The sequence below is a fragment of the Polyodon spathula genome, chromosome 16 (genome assembly GCF_017654505.1).
Source record: "Polyodon spathula isolate WHYD16114869_AA chromosome 16, ASM1765450v1, whole genome shotgun sequence".
Classification (NCBI taxonomy): domain Eukaryota; kingdom Metazoa; phylum Chordata; class Actinopteri; order Acipenseriformes; family Polyodontidae; genus Polyodon; species Polyodon spathula.
This window is the reverse complement of record NC_054549.1, coordinates 23,676,061-23,692,176: the sequence shown is the minus strand read 5'-3', so window position 1 is coordinate 23,692,176 and position 16,116 is coordinate 23,676,061. Positions and strand designations below refer to the sequence as shown.

At 37.6% G+C, this 16,116-nt stretch overlaps 1 protein-coding gene across 1 annotated transcript; it reads left to right on the top strand.

The window, feature by feature from the left end:
- The first annotated feature begins 676 nt into the window (after window positions 1-676).
- LOC121329090 (butyrophilin subfamily 1 member A1-like) lies at window positions 677-10,291 on the top strand. The gene is made up of 7 exons (XM_041274414.1): window positions 677-791; window positions 2,209-2,263; window positions 3,574-3,710; window positions 5,580-5,775; window positions 6,165-6,428; window positions 6,709-6,741; window positions 9,601-10,291. Exons 2-6 carry the CDS (start codon window positions 2,212-2,214, stop codon window positions 6,726-6,728), a joined length of 669 nt encoding a protein of 222 aa, XP_041130348.1. The 5' UTR covers window positions 677-791; window positions 2,209-2,211; the 3' UTR covers window positions 6,729-6,741; window positions 9,601-10,291.
- Window positions 10,292-16,116: the final 5,825 nt, after the last annotated feature.

The following is a 16,116-nucleotide window of genomic DNA, read 5'->3' as shown; positions in this document are numbered from 1 at the left end:
GCCTTACATTGGTCTAACTTCATAACACCTCTATAACAAGGAGAATAATGTGTTTTTTTTAGCATTAAAATGTGTTAGTATAGTACCCTCTAGCACTGACATGCACACGTTCCTTTTTAACCATTCATAACACTGTAGTTTTGTACCTACATAAATATCAATATATACCTACCAAAATATACAGATCGTTTTCACCACTGATGGATGTACATTTGCAACTAAAAGAATACAAAGTTTACACTTTCAATACTGTCCAAAAGTCCCTTCTACCATTATTTTACTTTAAAATATTTTCCCATTTCTGTTATATTACTCTACTTATTCTATTTACCATACACATTCTCAAATATCTTTCCCTCACTTTATTCTTTATTTGATGAAGTAAAAAAGAAGGGATATCTATAACAAAAACATTGTCAATGTAAAAACAGTTTGAAAAACGCAACAGCTGTTTAAAGTGGTGATTTCACACAAAAACCCAAGTTAGGAGAAGAAATTGAGGCAAGCTTGTCAAATATCAAGCAAATAGGCACAATTGGAAAGGTGCTTGGGCTCAACATTCACACAATTGTTGCTTCTAACTTGGCTTCTTTTGTGTTTGATTTCACCACTTGAAACGCCTGTTGCGTTTGTCTGTAGCTGTTTCTCTTTTTTTCAGTTTTCTTTCAGTTTCGTTTTCTTAGAAACGCTTTAGTCCGTTCGGGAAACAACAGCCCGATCAACGTTGGAAGGCGCGGTGTACAGAAACCTGGAATTAAATAACCTATTTTTGTTATAGGTTTAAGCTAAAGGTACGTTAATATTGTAGAGTGATAATTAGAAACGGGTTTTGTGTTTCAAAATTTAAAACAACGTACAATAATAACAAGGGCGATTATGTTTAAGAAATGAGGAAGTGGCCGAAGATATAGTGTCGCAGCAAATTCGCAGTGTATTTACTGCAAGTGCTTGTAGTTATTGCACATACTTCGAAGCCTGAATGTCTTACACTTACATATACTACCATTAAAATAAATTACAACAAAATGTCCGCATAAATAAGCACACATAATATGATATAATTGTATCTAAATGTATATGTATGTGAAAGACTTATTTAAATTGTATGAAAGTCGGTGTTCGTGTAGCCTACTGCGGTAATACAAATATGTTTTTAAGATAGTGTGTGTGTGTGTGTGTATTTTAAAATTGTCTTGAAAAATAATATATTAAAAAATAAAATACATTTAAAAAATCAACATAATCAGGAAACACGTTTTTATTGGTGCCTGTATGAAAATTTATCAAAACACGAATAACAGTTTAGAACCTTCCAGAGTCATCTGTTGTTAGGGAGAATTGTGCTGAGCAGGTTTGTGTCAATGGGTTAGTAAAATTATACTTTCAGTTATGAACGAGCAGTTTCTTAGTACTTGCCATTTGCATGACGGTGATTTGAGACGTTGTATAATGCCAGGTTGTTTATAGCAGTAAAGTGAATTTAAAAACTAACACACACACACACAAAAAAACAACAAAAAACAAAAAAACCCTTTACCTAACAAGTCAAGTGCTTCTTTTTTAAATCTGTGATATATTTCGGCTATAGTAAAATGGGTCGTGTCTTAATGTTTATTGATAGTATTTTGAGCCCAAATAAAATAAATAAATTAAACAGGCCTTGACATTTGATTTTGTTTCATGAATTCTCGGTTTCGCACACAAGCTACTCCCTGTTATTGTATTGAGCACATATATAAAAACCCTCCAGTCATGTTTTAAGATCAATCCTGGCAATGTTGTGTTGGTGTGCAACTGTAATGTGCACCTTGAAAGAAAATAAAAGCAAACAGTCAGGTATAAGAAACCTCTGATCACGGTTACGTTCACGTCCTTGTATTAGTGGTCGCTAGAGAGAACATTATTATGCAGGTTTGTATCGAGGGGAATTGGGTGAGTCACCGATACTAAAAGTAAAACTGAATTGAGCAGAGCTGATAGCTTTATCATTATGTGAACTTTGTAGTTCATTGAAAGGGATTTGCCAACCAAAGAAAACAAACGTTTACCTGGAGACACAAAGGGGACATTCACTCTTTACACAACACTTGTCGGTTCAGTCAAGAACAACTTCAGCAAGATTAAAGACACATTAAAGCATTTATTAAAAACATGTATTTTGATGCTTTAACCAATCATTTTACTTACAACTTTGTGCTTGTTTTCTAGATCATGGCACACTTGAGAGAGCTGTTCATTTCATTCTTACTGTGTGGTGCAGTGGGTATGTACCTATTGGTGTTAAATCTGCAGTTTGCCAGGCACTTCTGAATGGATGTCAAGCCCTGTGTGTGTGTGTTACTGAATATGAGTGTATGGTTTAACTTTTAATATATTTAAAGTTTTACACAAATCACGAGAAGCTCTTCAAATTGTTACTACTATGATAAATAAACTAATTTATTAAATACAATTGTGTGCATGGCCCTGATACTGTTTTGGAATGATGCATGTAAATTACGTGTTAGTTGTTTGTTTTTTTTGTCAAATGACAAAACATGTAATATATTAATGTAGCTTATCACGTTAGTTACCTAAAACAGTAAATCTATGGTAAACTAAATTCTCGTGTGTGGGTGTGTGTGTGTGTGTGTTTTAAATACACTTTGATGTAGTGGCTGTAAAATTAATCTAGATCACTATTCATAGTTCAGATATATATATATATATATATATATATATATATATATATATATATATATATATATATATCGGGGAAAATTTTTACGTTCTCCAGTTTTGATGAAACGTGGGTCTGTCAGTCTGTCACACCGTCAGGATGTGAGTGGTGCGTGAGGGTTAAGCAGTCAGTGCCCAACCAGCACTGCAATTGTTAAACCCCTCGGGGTATTTTTATTCTCACAATCACTCGCACTCTGCAACAATAAGCAAAAACGAAACGAAACGAAACAAAAACAGTGCTCCGATTTGTCAGTCATCAGTGAAAGGGGTCGTGCTCACGTTGCTGCAGCCACTTAAAACTCCTCCCAACAATCATCTCGGCGCCGCGGTCTATCCACTCACCGCGGACCCCACAGCTGCAATAGATTTTTTTAGCAGTTGCTCCGTGACCTGCCCAAGATGGCCGACTGTCGATGCCTACCCCCTGTCAATCCGACCTCATCCTGGGAAAGTGTACAACCAACCTTACTTACACGGTGCCTTCTCTGGCCGGGAGGGAGATTTACAGTTCATATCTCTTCTGTCTCTGTCACACACACTTAAATGTTTGCATATACATGGAAAACGCATATTGTATTGTGATGGAAATCAACGTTAACATTATTTAGCATAAGTAACTGTGAATATCAGATTATGGAGATTTAGCAATGTCTCTCTGACTGCACATCCTCCATCTGTATGTCAAATTTATATTTTTACATGTATCTTGACAACATAAGTTTTTCCGTCTCAGTTACTTTTTTTACTTTAATATGCTTACCCAATGACATCTACTGTAGGTGACTTTTCATTGCCATTTCTTACTCTGTACTCCTGTGAATATACTGTTGATCGTTGTTTTCTTCTCATTAGAGTCCAGTTTGCGCTGTGAGGAGAATGTGCAGGGGAAACCGTACCACTCTGTCACCTTCACCTGTCTTCTGGACGGAGGCCACCCCCAAGATGTCATTGCTGTGACCTGGAAGAAGGGCGATGAGATTATTGCTCAGGTAAAACAGCAGCCTTCTGTACTGCCCACACTCGATTGGATTGTATCCAGTCAGAGTTCTGAAACCCCCTTCCAGGTGTGTCCACCTATAGGCCATTATATTGGTGCTGCTAGGTCATCAGTGGTCACATTGAAACAGCATTTCATGTTTACCGGATTTCACAGCCTAAAGTTTCATTGAGTGACTAGATGTTATTGAACTGTTACCAATGAGCCATGGGAAGACATCTTGAGATCCATCATCGGAGATTGATCATGAACAAATAGGTACAGAGCAGCCTCATCCTATTGGTTACCTTTCTAATTGCTTCCTTGGGTCTGACCCGATCACAATACTCTCCAAGCGTGACCATGCTTCCTACATCTTTGAGACAGGACCAGGTTAAGGCCAACAGTAATTTTATCTCATTGCAAAATTATCAATAATCATTGTCCATGATCCAGTGAAGCAGGAAGCTGCTCTGCATTCAGCAGTAAGCTGCACTGAACTGTCTGTGTGAGGCCTAAAACATGATCTCTGAGAGCAATGCCTACATTGGGAAGTGAAGTATTGATTTTAAACAATATGCTTTGGCTTTTGACTTTACGTTATGGTTTCATTTTGATAATAAGTTGTATGCTGGCAAAGCATGACTGTTTTCTCTAACATATAAACACAAATGTTGTTTGTAAAAAAAAAAAAAGAAAAATAAGCTAGCTCACTGTAAAATTACTGTAGAAAACTGGAACATTTGACTATTAAACATTTCGATGGGATTTTTAGTTTTAGTTTTTACATAAATTGAGTGTAATTGCAAAAAGAAAACCACAACCATGTGGCACACCTGTAATACAGCCCGAACAACTGTGCTGCCTGTGTTGCTTTATTTTTTTGATGTCATTTCTGTACTCATATACCTCATGGCCTAGGAAACGGTGGCGCTGCTTATATATATAATATATTATATAAATATATATATATATATATATGTGCACCGCTTTGTATGGAATATATATATATAATATATATATATATATTCCCCATGGCGTACATAGTCTGTCCCCATTACTTGCTATTTTTCTTTTTTCTTTGCATAAAAAGAAAAAAAGTTAACTTTTAATGACAGGAATAGGCACATTTTTATTGTTATAAACTGGAACTGCTGCATACAAGCAGCAATGTGCAAAACTCAGTATGTTCCTAATAGTATATGTACAACTGTATATACAGAGATAGGCACACAATTCTTTTTTTAAACCTAGTTTGATTCTCTTAATGGCAGATTCGCCACACAAGTAAAGAAAAGAAATGCTTCCAGGTAGCGTTAGCAATTTCGTTTCGTTATATTAATACATTTGGTGTCACTTTTTTTATGAAAGTAAACGTGCTCGAATTAACAAATGCTTAAATAAGAAACAATATATGTATTTTATAGAAAAACTACACCTTTTATCAATATACAAATTACATGGGTTTTTTTTATACTCATGTTTGTTTTGGGTACCCACCAGAGATTTAAAAACTTGGCGCATTTACAGCCTGATTTTCAAAAGGTGCATTTTAGAGAGAAAATACAGGTCGCAATGCCTTTACACAGCAAGTTGGTTTTTTTTACCGCATAATTGTACGTCTCGATTTTCAACGGGCAGGTTAATTTCTCCTAGTCGCAACGGCCTTTGCGACTCCTGCCTATGACTGATTTAATTGAAACGACAATTGATTTTCAGGTTCAGTAAGAAGCAAATTGGTCATATTGTCGTGAAATCTGATCATGGGACAACTAGCCTTATCTTCCTTGCCATTCTGAATTTGACCATATATGAATACTATGAACTGAGCTACATGGGATGTGAGCAGTAGGTCAGCTGCTAATGTATCTCTTGTCTTCAGGCTATCCCGGGGAAAGAAAAGTGGAAGCGAGAAGTAGTAGGAGATCCTAGAGCAGAGCTGATTGAGGAAAAGCTTCAGAAGGGAGAGGTATCGATGCACCTCAAAGATGTTCATTACACAGACCACGGCTCCTATCATTGTACAGTCGCCACACGCTCCAGGAAATGGGAAGGTGTTGTCAAGCTGTCTGTCGAGGGTGAGTCTGTACTGTCTCCCGGTCTGTCTCCTTTACTCCAGAATTCAAGTGTTATATGCAATGGCTATGCAAGCAGCACTTACTGACCATGGTGGCAATAAAGCTATCTGAGATTAAAAATCAAATAAAGAAATCACTGAGACACGATAGGGTTTATGCTGTGATAATGGAATGCCATGGCATTGTGAGTTTTAAGCAATGTAGCTAAGGTAGGTAATGCAATCGTACCCAACCTGCTTTGTTACAAAGTCCACACGCGTCATTATACCATTATATTCCTGCTACTATAGTAAACACCTGGCATCTATGATTTCCTGTTTTTGCACATTTTCATGCTTGATTAGTTTTCTGTAAATAACAAAATACTTCTCCCTCTCTTACCCAATCAGAGCCTGAGATACCCAAAGTGGTCTTCAACCCAGAGACCGGCATCTTTACCTGTAAATCGATTGGCTGGTATCGTGAGCCTGAGGTCCAGTGGACCAATGAGAAAGGAGAGAACCTGACTGGTCTGTCAGAGACAGCACCAGCAGAGCAGAAGGGCGAAGTATACAGAGTGCAGTCTGTTCTGAGAATCAGTGATCTTCACCAGCATTACATCTGCACAGTCAAAGAGGGGAAAATGGAAAAAGCAATCAGGAACATCATCACACGTATGTGTCCATAAAAACAACACCATTATTACTATTACTAATACAAATAAGAATAGCGAAGTAGACAAGCTCACCCTGAAACACATGTTTATTTGAACTATGTTACCAAGTACGTTCATTGTTAAATGTGAGGAATCAGAAACAGTACCTGTACAAGTGCAGCATGCATACACCTTTCAATAGCAAAACAGAATTATCTGTATTCGCATTAGGTATTCACTGTAAAGGCTTGTGCTGTGGATTTGTTTTACATTCACTTCTTTTCTCAATTTGTTAACAGCTGGAAAGACAGAGCTCTAGATCTCTTTCACAGGTATTGTTTGATTTTTTTTTTTTATCTAACTTGTCTTCTTACTGGAAGCCCACATAAATACATGCTCCAAGCTTCTTGGATATGATGTTTGTGGTCCCAGTTTTTACTAAACTATGCTGAAGTTGCAACAAAATCATAACGTTATTAAAGGGGGAGGGTCTGAATCTGTTGCTAAATAGTACCATTAATATTAATTGGGATGTTACCATTACTGCCCTCAGATAAACCTGACTTTCAGAGGACGTGGTCTGTTGGTATTTGTTTAAATGTTGTTTGTAATGTCAGTAGGTCTGTCAATAAATCACCCAGGGGAAACACGAACAGGATTTAAACGCAAAGTGCAGCAGTATTTAGATCTGGTTTAGAATATTAAAAAATAATAATAAAACTGAACCGTAAAATCAATGATAGTTTTCCAGTATCTTGATAATACCCAGGGTCTGTATCCGTAAATCACACATCACATAGGCAAAGAAAACAAACTGAAACTTAAGCATTAGTTAACACACTACTACCTACTCTGTCAAAATATAGTTTGTTCTGCTTGATTTCTAGTAATCAAATTTAAGTTTAATGTGCTCTCTAAGTAATCTGTATGTAAATGAGACCCCTTGATACCCAACAGTGCTCCTACAGAGCAAATAGGTTAATTGCAGGTTTCATTCATAGTAATCAGCCATTAAAACCCACAGTGCAAGCCAGAATAAATACTTCTCCTTCATACAGTACCAATGTGCAAGAATACAATAGCAAAATTACCCTTCTCTTGTGTACCAGTTTCAATTAATTGTTTCCCGTCCACAGTTCATTAAACCGTTTTAAAAACAATCATTTAGTTAATGTGTTTAAAACTACCTAAAACCATGCACCATAACTGTTAAGAAAGTAATTATCGATTTCAATACAACAGTAGTACGCTCACCTGCATTCAAGTCAGCTTTCAAACAAAGAAATGATACAGGACAATAACTACCAACATCCAAAATTTTAAATTTCCAGTAAACAGGTTATTTTACGTAATTTTGTTTAGTTTAAGTGTACAGACAACTACTCACCATTAAACAGCTGACACTCAGGCTCTTTCCCCTGTATTCAGAATTAAAAACAAACAACAGTACACTCCAGAAACACCACAGAAAATAGGGAATATACTAGGGTTAAGAGAACTGCACTCAACTCTCTTAAGTCTACTGTATATACAGTTGTAGTCAAAAGTTTACATATCCCAATGGAAATTTATAATTTCTAGAAATTTCTCGAAAACAAATAATTATACAAAAAATCTTTTGTAGCAAAAGTTTTGTTTTGAGGAAATAAAGTTAAAGAAATAGAAAGCAAAACTCAAAAAATGTGAATTCAAAAGCATTGATACCCTGACAAGGACAATGAAATGAATAGCTTGTTGAGGCACCTTTAGCAATAATAACCTCTTCCGATTAGGATATTTGTCAATGAGCTTTTGGCATGTGATTTTTGACCATTGTTCAATGCAAAATTGTTCCAGTTCATTCAGATTCTGATGACTTCTCTTGTGCACAGCTTTCTTCAGCTCATACCAAAGATTCTCAATCGGATTTAGATTGGGACATTGACTAGGCCATTCCAGAACCTTGACTTTATTCTTCTTTAACCATTCTGAAGTAGATTTTGATGTGTGCTTTGGATCGTTGTCGTGTTGGAACGTCCATTTGTGCTTTAAACCAAGTTTAAACCAAGGAGGGTTTCAGACAATTGCCCAATATCTTTTTATATGCTGTGGAATCCATTTTACTGTGTATTAGAACTAAATTTCTTGTGCCAAAACAGCTCCACAGAAGGATATTACCACCTCCATGCTTGACAGTGGGTATGGTGTTCTTTTCTTTGTACGCCTCGCCAGACTTTCTCCAAACGCAACGACTATCGGCATGACCAAATAGCTTGATTTTTTTTTTGTTTCATCACTCCACAAAACCTTTGACAAGAACTCGTATCCATCATTCAAATGCTGTTTTGCAAAGTTTAAGCATTTGTCCTTGTGACATTTTCCTAAGAGTGTCTTTTTCCTTGGCCTACGACCATTGAGACCTCCACCATGCAATACTCAACCTGTGGTTCAAATGGAAACCCCAGTCCCACTTGCAGCCAGTTCACTTTGAATATCTTTGGCAGTCAATCTCGGATTGTTATTAACCTTCCTCACAATTCTTCTACTTGTTCTTGATGAAAGAACCTTCTTTCTTCTAGATCGAGGGAGCATTGTGACAGTACCATGAGTCTTGTACTTCTTGAGAATAGAAACAATAGTTGAAATTGGGATACTCAAATGCTTGGAAATCTTCTTGTGTCCTTCTCTAGCTTTATGACAATAAATAATTTTCTGCCCAAGGTCTTCAGATAGCTCTTTACTTTTTCCGATATTGATCTGTTGGTAATGACAGCAGACATCTTATGCCTAACCCGTTTATACTCTAAGAATGTTCACCTACAATCCAGACTTTTCTAGAATTAGGTTCTGCATAATCATATTTAAATATTCATTTAAATATTCATAATCATATTTTCTAGCACCTTGTAGACAATACTAGCATAGCATCAAACTGTATGAATACTTTTGAATTAGCATTTTTTCAACAAAAAAATTGCTGAAATAAATAATTGTAATAATTTCTTGTAACTTTTTTCCTCATCCACAAAAGCAAAACTTTTTTATTTTCGAAAAATTTCTAGAAATTATAAATTTCCATTGGGGTATATAAAGTTTTGTGCATGCGTGCGTGCTTGCGTATCATTTGAAAAGAGTTATAAAAGACTTATCTTTAATAATCTTTAACATTTCTTTTTCTATATATAAGAAATGTTTTTCTCTTTTTTTAACAGGAAGAAGACCTCCTTCTACTATTATTATAATTTAATTAATTTGGTGAAGCAGTAGATTTGTATTGTAAAGGATATGGGCTTAACAGGAAATTGTATGACAGCTTTGTTTCAATGTTATTTGTTTTATTGAGAGAAATATAATTATAATTCTAGACAAATAAAGAAAACATTTTATTTGCATTTTTAATGTTCAACTATTGTAGTATTTGACTCTATTTTGATTTAGCTTTTACTAGCAATGTAATTATATTTGACCCGTAAATACTATCCATGGATCCTGTGGACCCAGAGCACTTTTAAAATGCCCACTGCTCTTGTGTCGAGCGTAGCCACTCACTGTACATTCTGGTAGCTTCATGTCAAGTCAGTGCCAGCTGTATAGTGGTGTTCTTGCTGGGCTGGCTACTGGCTTCTGCACAGGTGGGTATTTGTGTCCATGGGACCCATGGATAGTATTTGTATGACATTACAGGTTAACTTTTTTCCTTTTTTTTCAGTTTCAGTTGCTTTTATGAATCACTGTGACCTTTTTTCTGTAACCATTCTTCAGTTGTCATGGCAAGGTATCGTGATGGTGTTTTCATTGATGTTAGCACAGGTACAGTGATTCGCCATAGTTCCTAATTGTGACATTGTGCTTGATAGTGTAATGGCTTGGAATGCTGATTGATCAATAAACAGTCTAACATTATGTTTTGTAATGTAATATTTTTTTAGCTACTAGGAATTAGTTCTAGAGTCATATGATATGTTGCAAAAAAGAAAGAACAAAGCTTTCTTATCTTGGCCAATGGCATTATGTTTTGCCATTCTAAACATTGCTGGGATAAACAGTTGTGTTCTATACATGTCTGTAGCCATACTAAATTCCTCAAGGCGCTTGGGAAAGCCCTAGCTCGTCCCTTTATGGAGTGCAGAATGACCAACACCAAAGTACCTCACAAACTTACAGTGGATATTCTCAGAACTCAGCTGCCTGCTGACCCAGTCCCTGCAGATGATATTTCCAAATCCAAAAGGAGAAGGGGCTGCATCTGTCCGTCATCGAAGAACCGAGAGACAAACGTGTCCTGCGCCTCATGTGTCTGTCTTCAATGTGCTGTCACGTGACCAAATTCCATCTGAGCAGTGAAACTGCTCTGAAATATATTAATAGTGTTGTTTTATTTTGCTAAAGTCTCATTTTTGTAAACTGGCTTTCATCTATCTGTATCTTAGGCCAAATAGATTATTGGAAGATAGTAGTTATGGTTTAACTGCTGCACAGCTTCTGAAGATAAACTACGGAAACTGTCAGCATTACAGGACAGGATTTCTTTGTAAAGGGCTGCAGGGTCCTTTAGTCTTTTTTGTACCACTTTGTTATAAAATTATTTTAAAAAAATTACAAGCAGTGCTCCATATAATTGCCAACCTAAAACACGCTGAAACAGTTAATACGGCACTACAGAGCCATAAACTGCACTTCCATCAAGCAGAACGGATGATAAAAACGCTAAAAGAAAACATAAGTCAACTTCATGAAGGATTCACTCAATTTTGGGCCAAAACAACCGAAACTGCATAAGGGCTGGATTTGGAAAGCCCCAGCATTTTGAGGCCAAGAAAAGTTCCACAGCACTTTGAAGATGGAGCATTACCCCACACATTTCAGTCTCCGGGAGAACTGTACAGGCAGAGGTATTATGAAGTGATAGATTGCATTTCTACTTCTCTGTGCAATCAATTTACTTATTCAGTATTCACATACATGACAGAAATCAAAAAGTTTGTAATTGGAAAAGGTGATTGTGAGAATATTTTGAACTTTTACAAAAATGACATTGACAAAGAGACTGGAATTACATCACATGATGTTCTTTGATATTTCGTTTGTAATTAGTTCATTTTCTGTGTTGTGTTCTCTGTGTCTGTTTCAGAAGTGCCTGTCACAGAGAGAAATATTTCAAATATTTAGACATTAGTCAACTAGCCGTCTAAATTACTTTTGCATATTACAGTTTATGCAGATCAATGGGAAGTGATGTGTTTCGTCTAGGTGCTCACCTCTCCCGCTGCAGAAGGAAAGGGAGCCGCCAAACCCACTACAGTCAAAATAAAAGCATCAGATGAGAAAGGCGAATGCTCTGCTCAAAAGGTAGCCAGATGCAGCTTCAGAAAAACAAAATAAATTTGGAATTTGTTTTTCATTTAGTAATGACTCTTAATTGAGATGACTTTAGATAAATATCTTACCTTTTCATTTATGATACTCTCCATGTATTAAAAAAAGCATCAGACCTTGCATTGGAACACTTAAATTTTTAAAGTGCAGTATTTTTAGAAAAATATAACATCTGTTTGGTCTGTCTAGTTGATTGCTGTAGACCAATGGATTGGGATAATATATGTCTATTTTTTATCTCACGAGGGGTGAACTTTACACTGGAGCATTTTATTTTTGGAAGACATACAACAGTGCATTATCCTGTTGTAACTGCCATTAAGTTGTTACTTTGTAAAAATGATGAGTCTCGCAGAGGTCTAGCTCATTGTCATTTTATTATTCCCAGTAATCTGTGTTCCTTCTGAAAATAAATAAATAGTATCCTGTGACAGAAATACAATGATTCTTGGTAAACAGCGAGAACAGAGTTCCTTGGACGGGCTTGACTGATAGTTCTTTCCCAGGGTTCAAGGGAAGTCGGCCAGCCTGGAGGGGGAACGACATGGCAGCTGCAGATTGGAGAGGCGGTTGCACTCGTTTACCAAGGGGTCATGTCTGACAGCATGAAAGGGGATGGAGAATCATAATTTGTTCCTTTGCTTTGGTTTCTGTAAATAAATTGAGTTGGACTGTGAGAGACCCTGTTCTTATGTCATAAAAGTACAGTGAGTGTTTTGTTTGTTTTGTCTTGTAATTGTCTTGCACATTAACAGACAGCTAGCACAGTTCCGGTGCTGTCGCATTGGACCATCACTAAGCCGGAACGGCAGTTCACTAACAGTCACTAAATTAACTGTATCCCCCACCATGAGCACTACTGCACACACCCAGGACTGGTGACCGTATAAGTATTATTGTGGCTCAGATATTGTGTTTATTAGTTGGGACTGCAATCCCATTGTTATTTACCCTGTGCAGAACACGTTGTGTATTGCCGGGGGATTACTGTTGTGGTCACCAGACCTGGAATAAAAATAAAGATCACTTTTCCAAACTAGATTACAAGGCTGTGTCTGTTTAATGACCTCCCTGTATCACTCCTGCACCTGTTCTCACTCAGCCACTTTGTCACATATCCATATTCAATGTTTGTGCAAATAAATAAAAATAATTTGCCGTTAAAACCACAGCATACTGTAATGAATCTCCCCCTAGCAGTTGACGAGTTAATAATACTGACATCATTATAAGACATATCCTTACCTTGCTTGCTATTTAGTTGAAAGGTAAGAAGTTCGTTTTTGAACTATATGGTTTGCAGTTTGTGCCCAGCCCTTGATTTTCTATTCAATTCTATGAGCTGAGATGCTGATTCATTACATGGTGTTAACAGAATAATGACATAATCTTAAAGGGAACAATTTAATAAAACCTGTAGAAAGTTACAACATTTAGCAACAGGCAGACAGACAGCTGACAGACACCAAACACATGTAGGAAAGAGCTGTTACCTGAGGCAATCAGCAGAGCATCAACAATGAGGAGGAGCATGCAGACAGGCTTCATCCTGATGCTTAGTAGGGTCTCAGGTTCTGTATTGAGTAACCCTCCATACCCAGTTACATATGCTACTCGCTACTCAAATTCCTGGTATCATTGTGGCAAGAGGACTGTTTTTTGTTAACATTTGCACACTTATTTACAATCTACACTGTGCAATGACTCAATATTGATGTGATGTAACTATTTGAATAGACTTTATGATGTCAGGTGTCTGATGATAGAATATCAATGGCCAACTTCAGAGGTTTTAAACAGGTTGTTAAATCTGCACAAATGGTGTGGTTTGAGTTAATTGTACCTGTTGTTCACACTATAGGGCTTACGTTTTCAAAGATGACTACAGTGTAGACTGGTGTGACTCATGACTTTAGACATTTAGACAATGTTCTACTGGAAAAAGGTCTACTGTCTACATATGTAGGTGGTTTCTTTTTTTTTATGTACGTATGCATAATAGTTTAGACATTACCACTTTTGATTGCGAATGCTTGTTGTTATTTTTGTTAGTTCGTTACCAGGACTGTTTCTTCTGCATGGGCGGCTTGTTGTAATAAGCAGCTTCTAATAAAGTACCACAGGTTCCTAAAACTAAACCTTTCCCTCCTAGTGTGTTCTTCTACCAGCACACTTCACAGTGTATAATGATTTCTACCAGACAAACCTCTTAGACTCCTTTGAAGAGGTCACTTTAAGGATGGACACAAAAAGAGCCTATGACATCATATACTCAGGCTACCAAAAAGTCTCTGTCAAAGTGTTGCATGAAAAGCTAATCCTAAAGCTGCAATCTGTGGGAATACAAGAGAGTACATGCAAGTGGCTACAAAACTAGTTTAAACACAAGAAGTAGAGTACTTGTAACATGGGAATCCTGTCTGGAAACACCAGTTGTAACACTTTACATTTGTTAACCTTCAACATCATTTGCCACGTTTCTACCCAGTTCTGTAAGTGGTCTAAATATTTTTCCTGGGTGGCTGTAAGCAGCATGGCCACTCTCCCAAGCTTGTTGTCTTCTGCAAGTTTGACACGCTTGCTATCCTCTAAGACAGCCCACTCAAACTGGATATTACACTTGATGCAGGGCAGTATTTAAGACTGAACCAAAAAAGGTTTTTCAAATTGTCAACATGATCTACATCGTATTGACTTCATATGGCATCAGATGCTACTCAGTAGTTGACAGTGCCTAGGCATTTCGGTGAACATTTTCTCATTACCCCTTTAGTGGCATAAGATAATGGGTGCATTCAGACCCAAACCTGGCCCCAGCGTGGAATGTAACTTCTCGTTGATGCCGTTTATAATATTCAGCATGTTGAATTTGGGCCTTGGATACATTCTCTTTGACTTCCCTCAGCAAAGCTGCATGACGTTCTAAAACAACATAAGGCTTTTGATCAGGGTGTGGTGACCAGGTTAGCAACCTACCTGTCAGAGTAGTCTGTGGATGTTAACTGGTAGTTCATTTCCTGATTACACCCCACTATTGGCAAATTTGCAGCCACAGCGTTCTGGTAAATTGTGGCCATCTAGCGGAGACTACTTAAGGAACCACACCTGGTGAAAAGCTCATTAATCAGTATGCTAGTTATTTTGAGGGTCTTAGCATCCGTAAGAGCAAACACTTCTACCCACTTGGTAAAATACTCAACTACCACTAGCAGATATTGGCTACATTGCTTCCTTGGAATAAAGAGTCCCTTGAGATCATGTCCCCACAGTTCCCCAAGCTTACTAAGAGCGGTACACTGCAGCTCTCCATCAGACTTTTGGCAACTGAATTGTCAACTGTACAACCCAAGGCAAATTGTAGTGGGCTCCAAGGCAAGGCTGCACCCAGGACTCCTGGGTGCTATCGACAATGAGACACGGATACGCTTTACAATTCAGTTTAGGTCCTTACCACTGTTGAACCAGAAATCGCGATACTCCTTCAACAGGAGATCACCAATCTTCAACAGAAGAGCGCTGTGCGCTTGGTAAACTCAAGCGATGCTCAGCAGCTTTTACTTCAGGTACTTCCTGGTGCCCAAGAGGGATTGTGGTTTCAGACCTATTCTGGACCTCAGGGTCCTCAACTTGTTCCTCAAACAGAGGAAGTTCAACACGTTGACAGCACAGCGTATCCTCCAGTCCATCCAGCCGGATGACTGGTTCACATCGATCGACCTGCAAGATGCCTACTACTATGTCCCGATCCGTCCAGCGCACAGAAAGTATGGATCCACGAAGCTTGCGGGGTATTCAGATTCTGACCTATCTGAACGACTGGCTATTTTGCGCATATTCCAAAGCACGTCGCAAGGCACACACAAAACAGGTCATAGATCATGTTGTGAAGTTAAGGCTCTCAATACATCAACAGAAGAGCAACTTCATACTGTCTCAGTCCACAGTGTTCCTGGGGATATTTTATATAAATAACATTCATGGTCAAAAATATGCAAAAATGCAGAAATTCAGACAGGGCAAATACTTTTTCACGGTACTATACACAAATTGCCTATAGGAAGTCTACACCCCCTTTCAAAATTTTCACCGCCCTTGTAATAGCAATCCTAAATTAGTTCAGGTGTAACCAATCTCCTTCAAAAATCACACACCAAGTTAAGGGGCCTTCACCTGTGTTAAATTGTAGTGATTCACATGATTTCAGGATAAATTCAGCAGTTACTATAGGTTCCCTCTGCTGGGGAGTGCATTTCAAAGCAAAGACTTAACCATGAGCACCAAGGCACTTTTTCAAAAGAACTCCAGGACAAAGTTGTTGAAAGGCACAGATCAGGGGATGGGTATAAAAAAAT

Coding starts and splice junctions, on each gene's coding strand:
- LOC121329090 (XM_041274414.1), top strand. CDS start 2,212: ATGGCACACTTGAGAGAGCTGTTCATTTCATTCTTACTGTGTGGTGCA. Junction 5,776..6,164: donor TGTCAAGCTGTCTGTCGAGG/GTGAGTCTGTAC, acceptor TTACCCAATCAG/AGCCTGAGATACCCAAAGTG. Junction 6,429..6,708: donor AATCAGGAACATCATCACAC/GTATGTGTCCAT, acceptor ATTTGTTAACAG/CTGGAAAGACAGAGCTCTAG.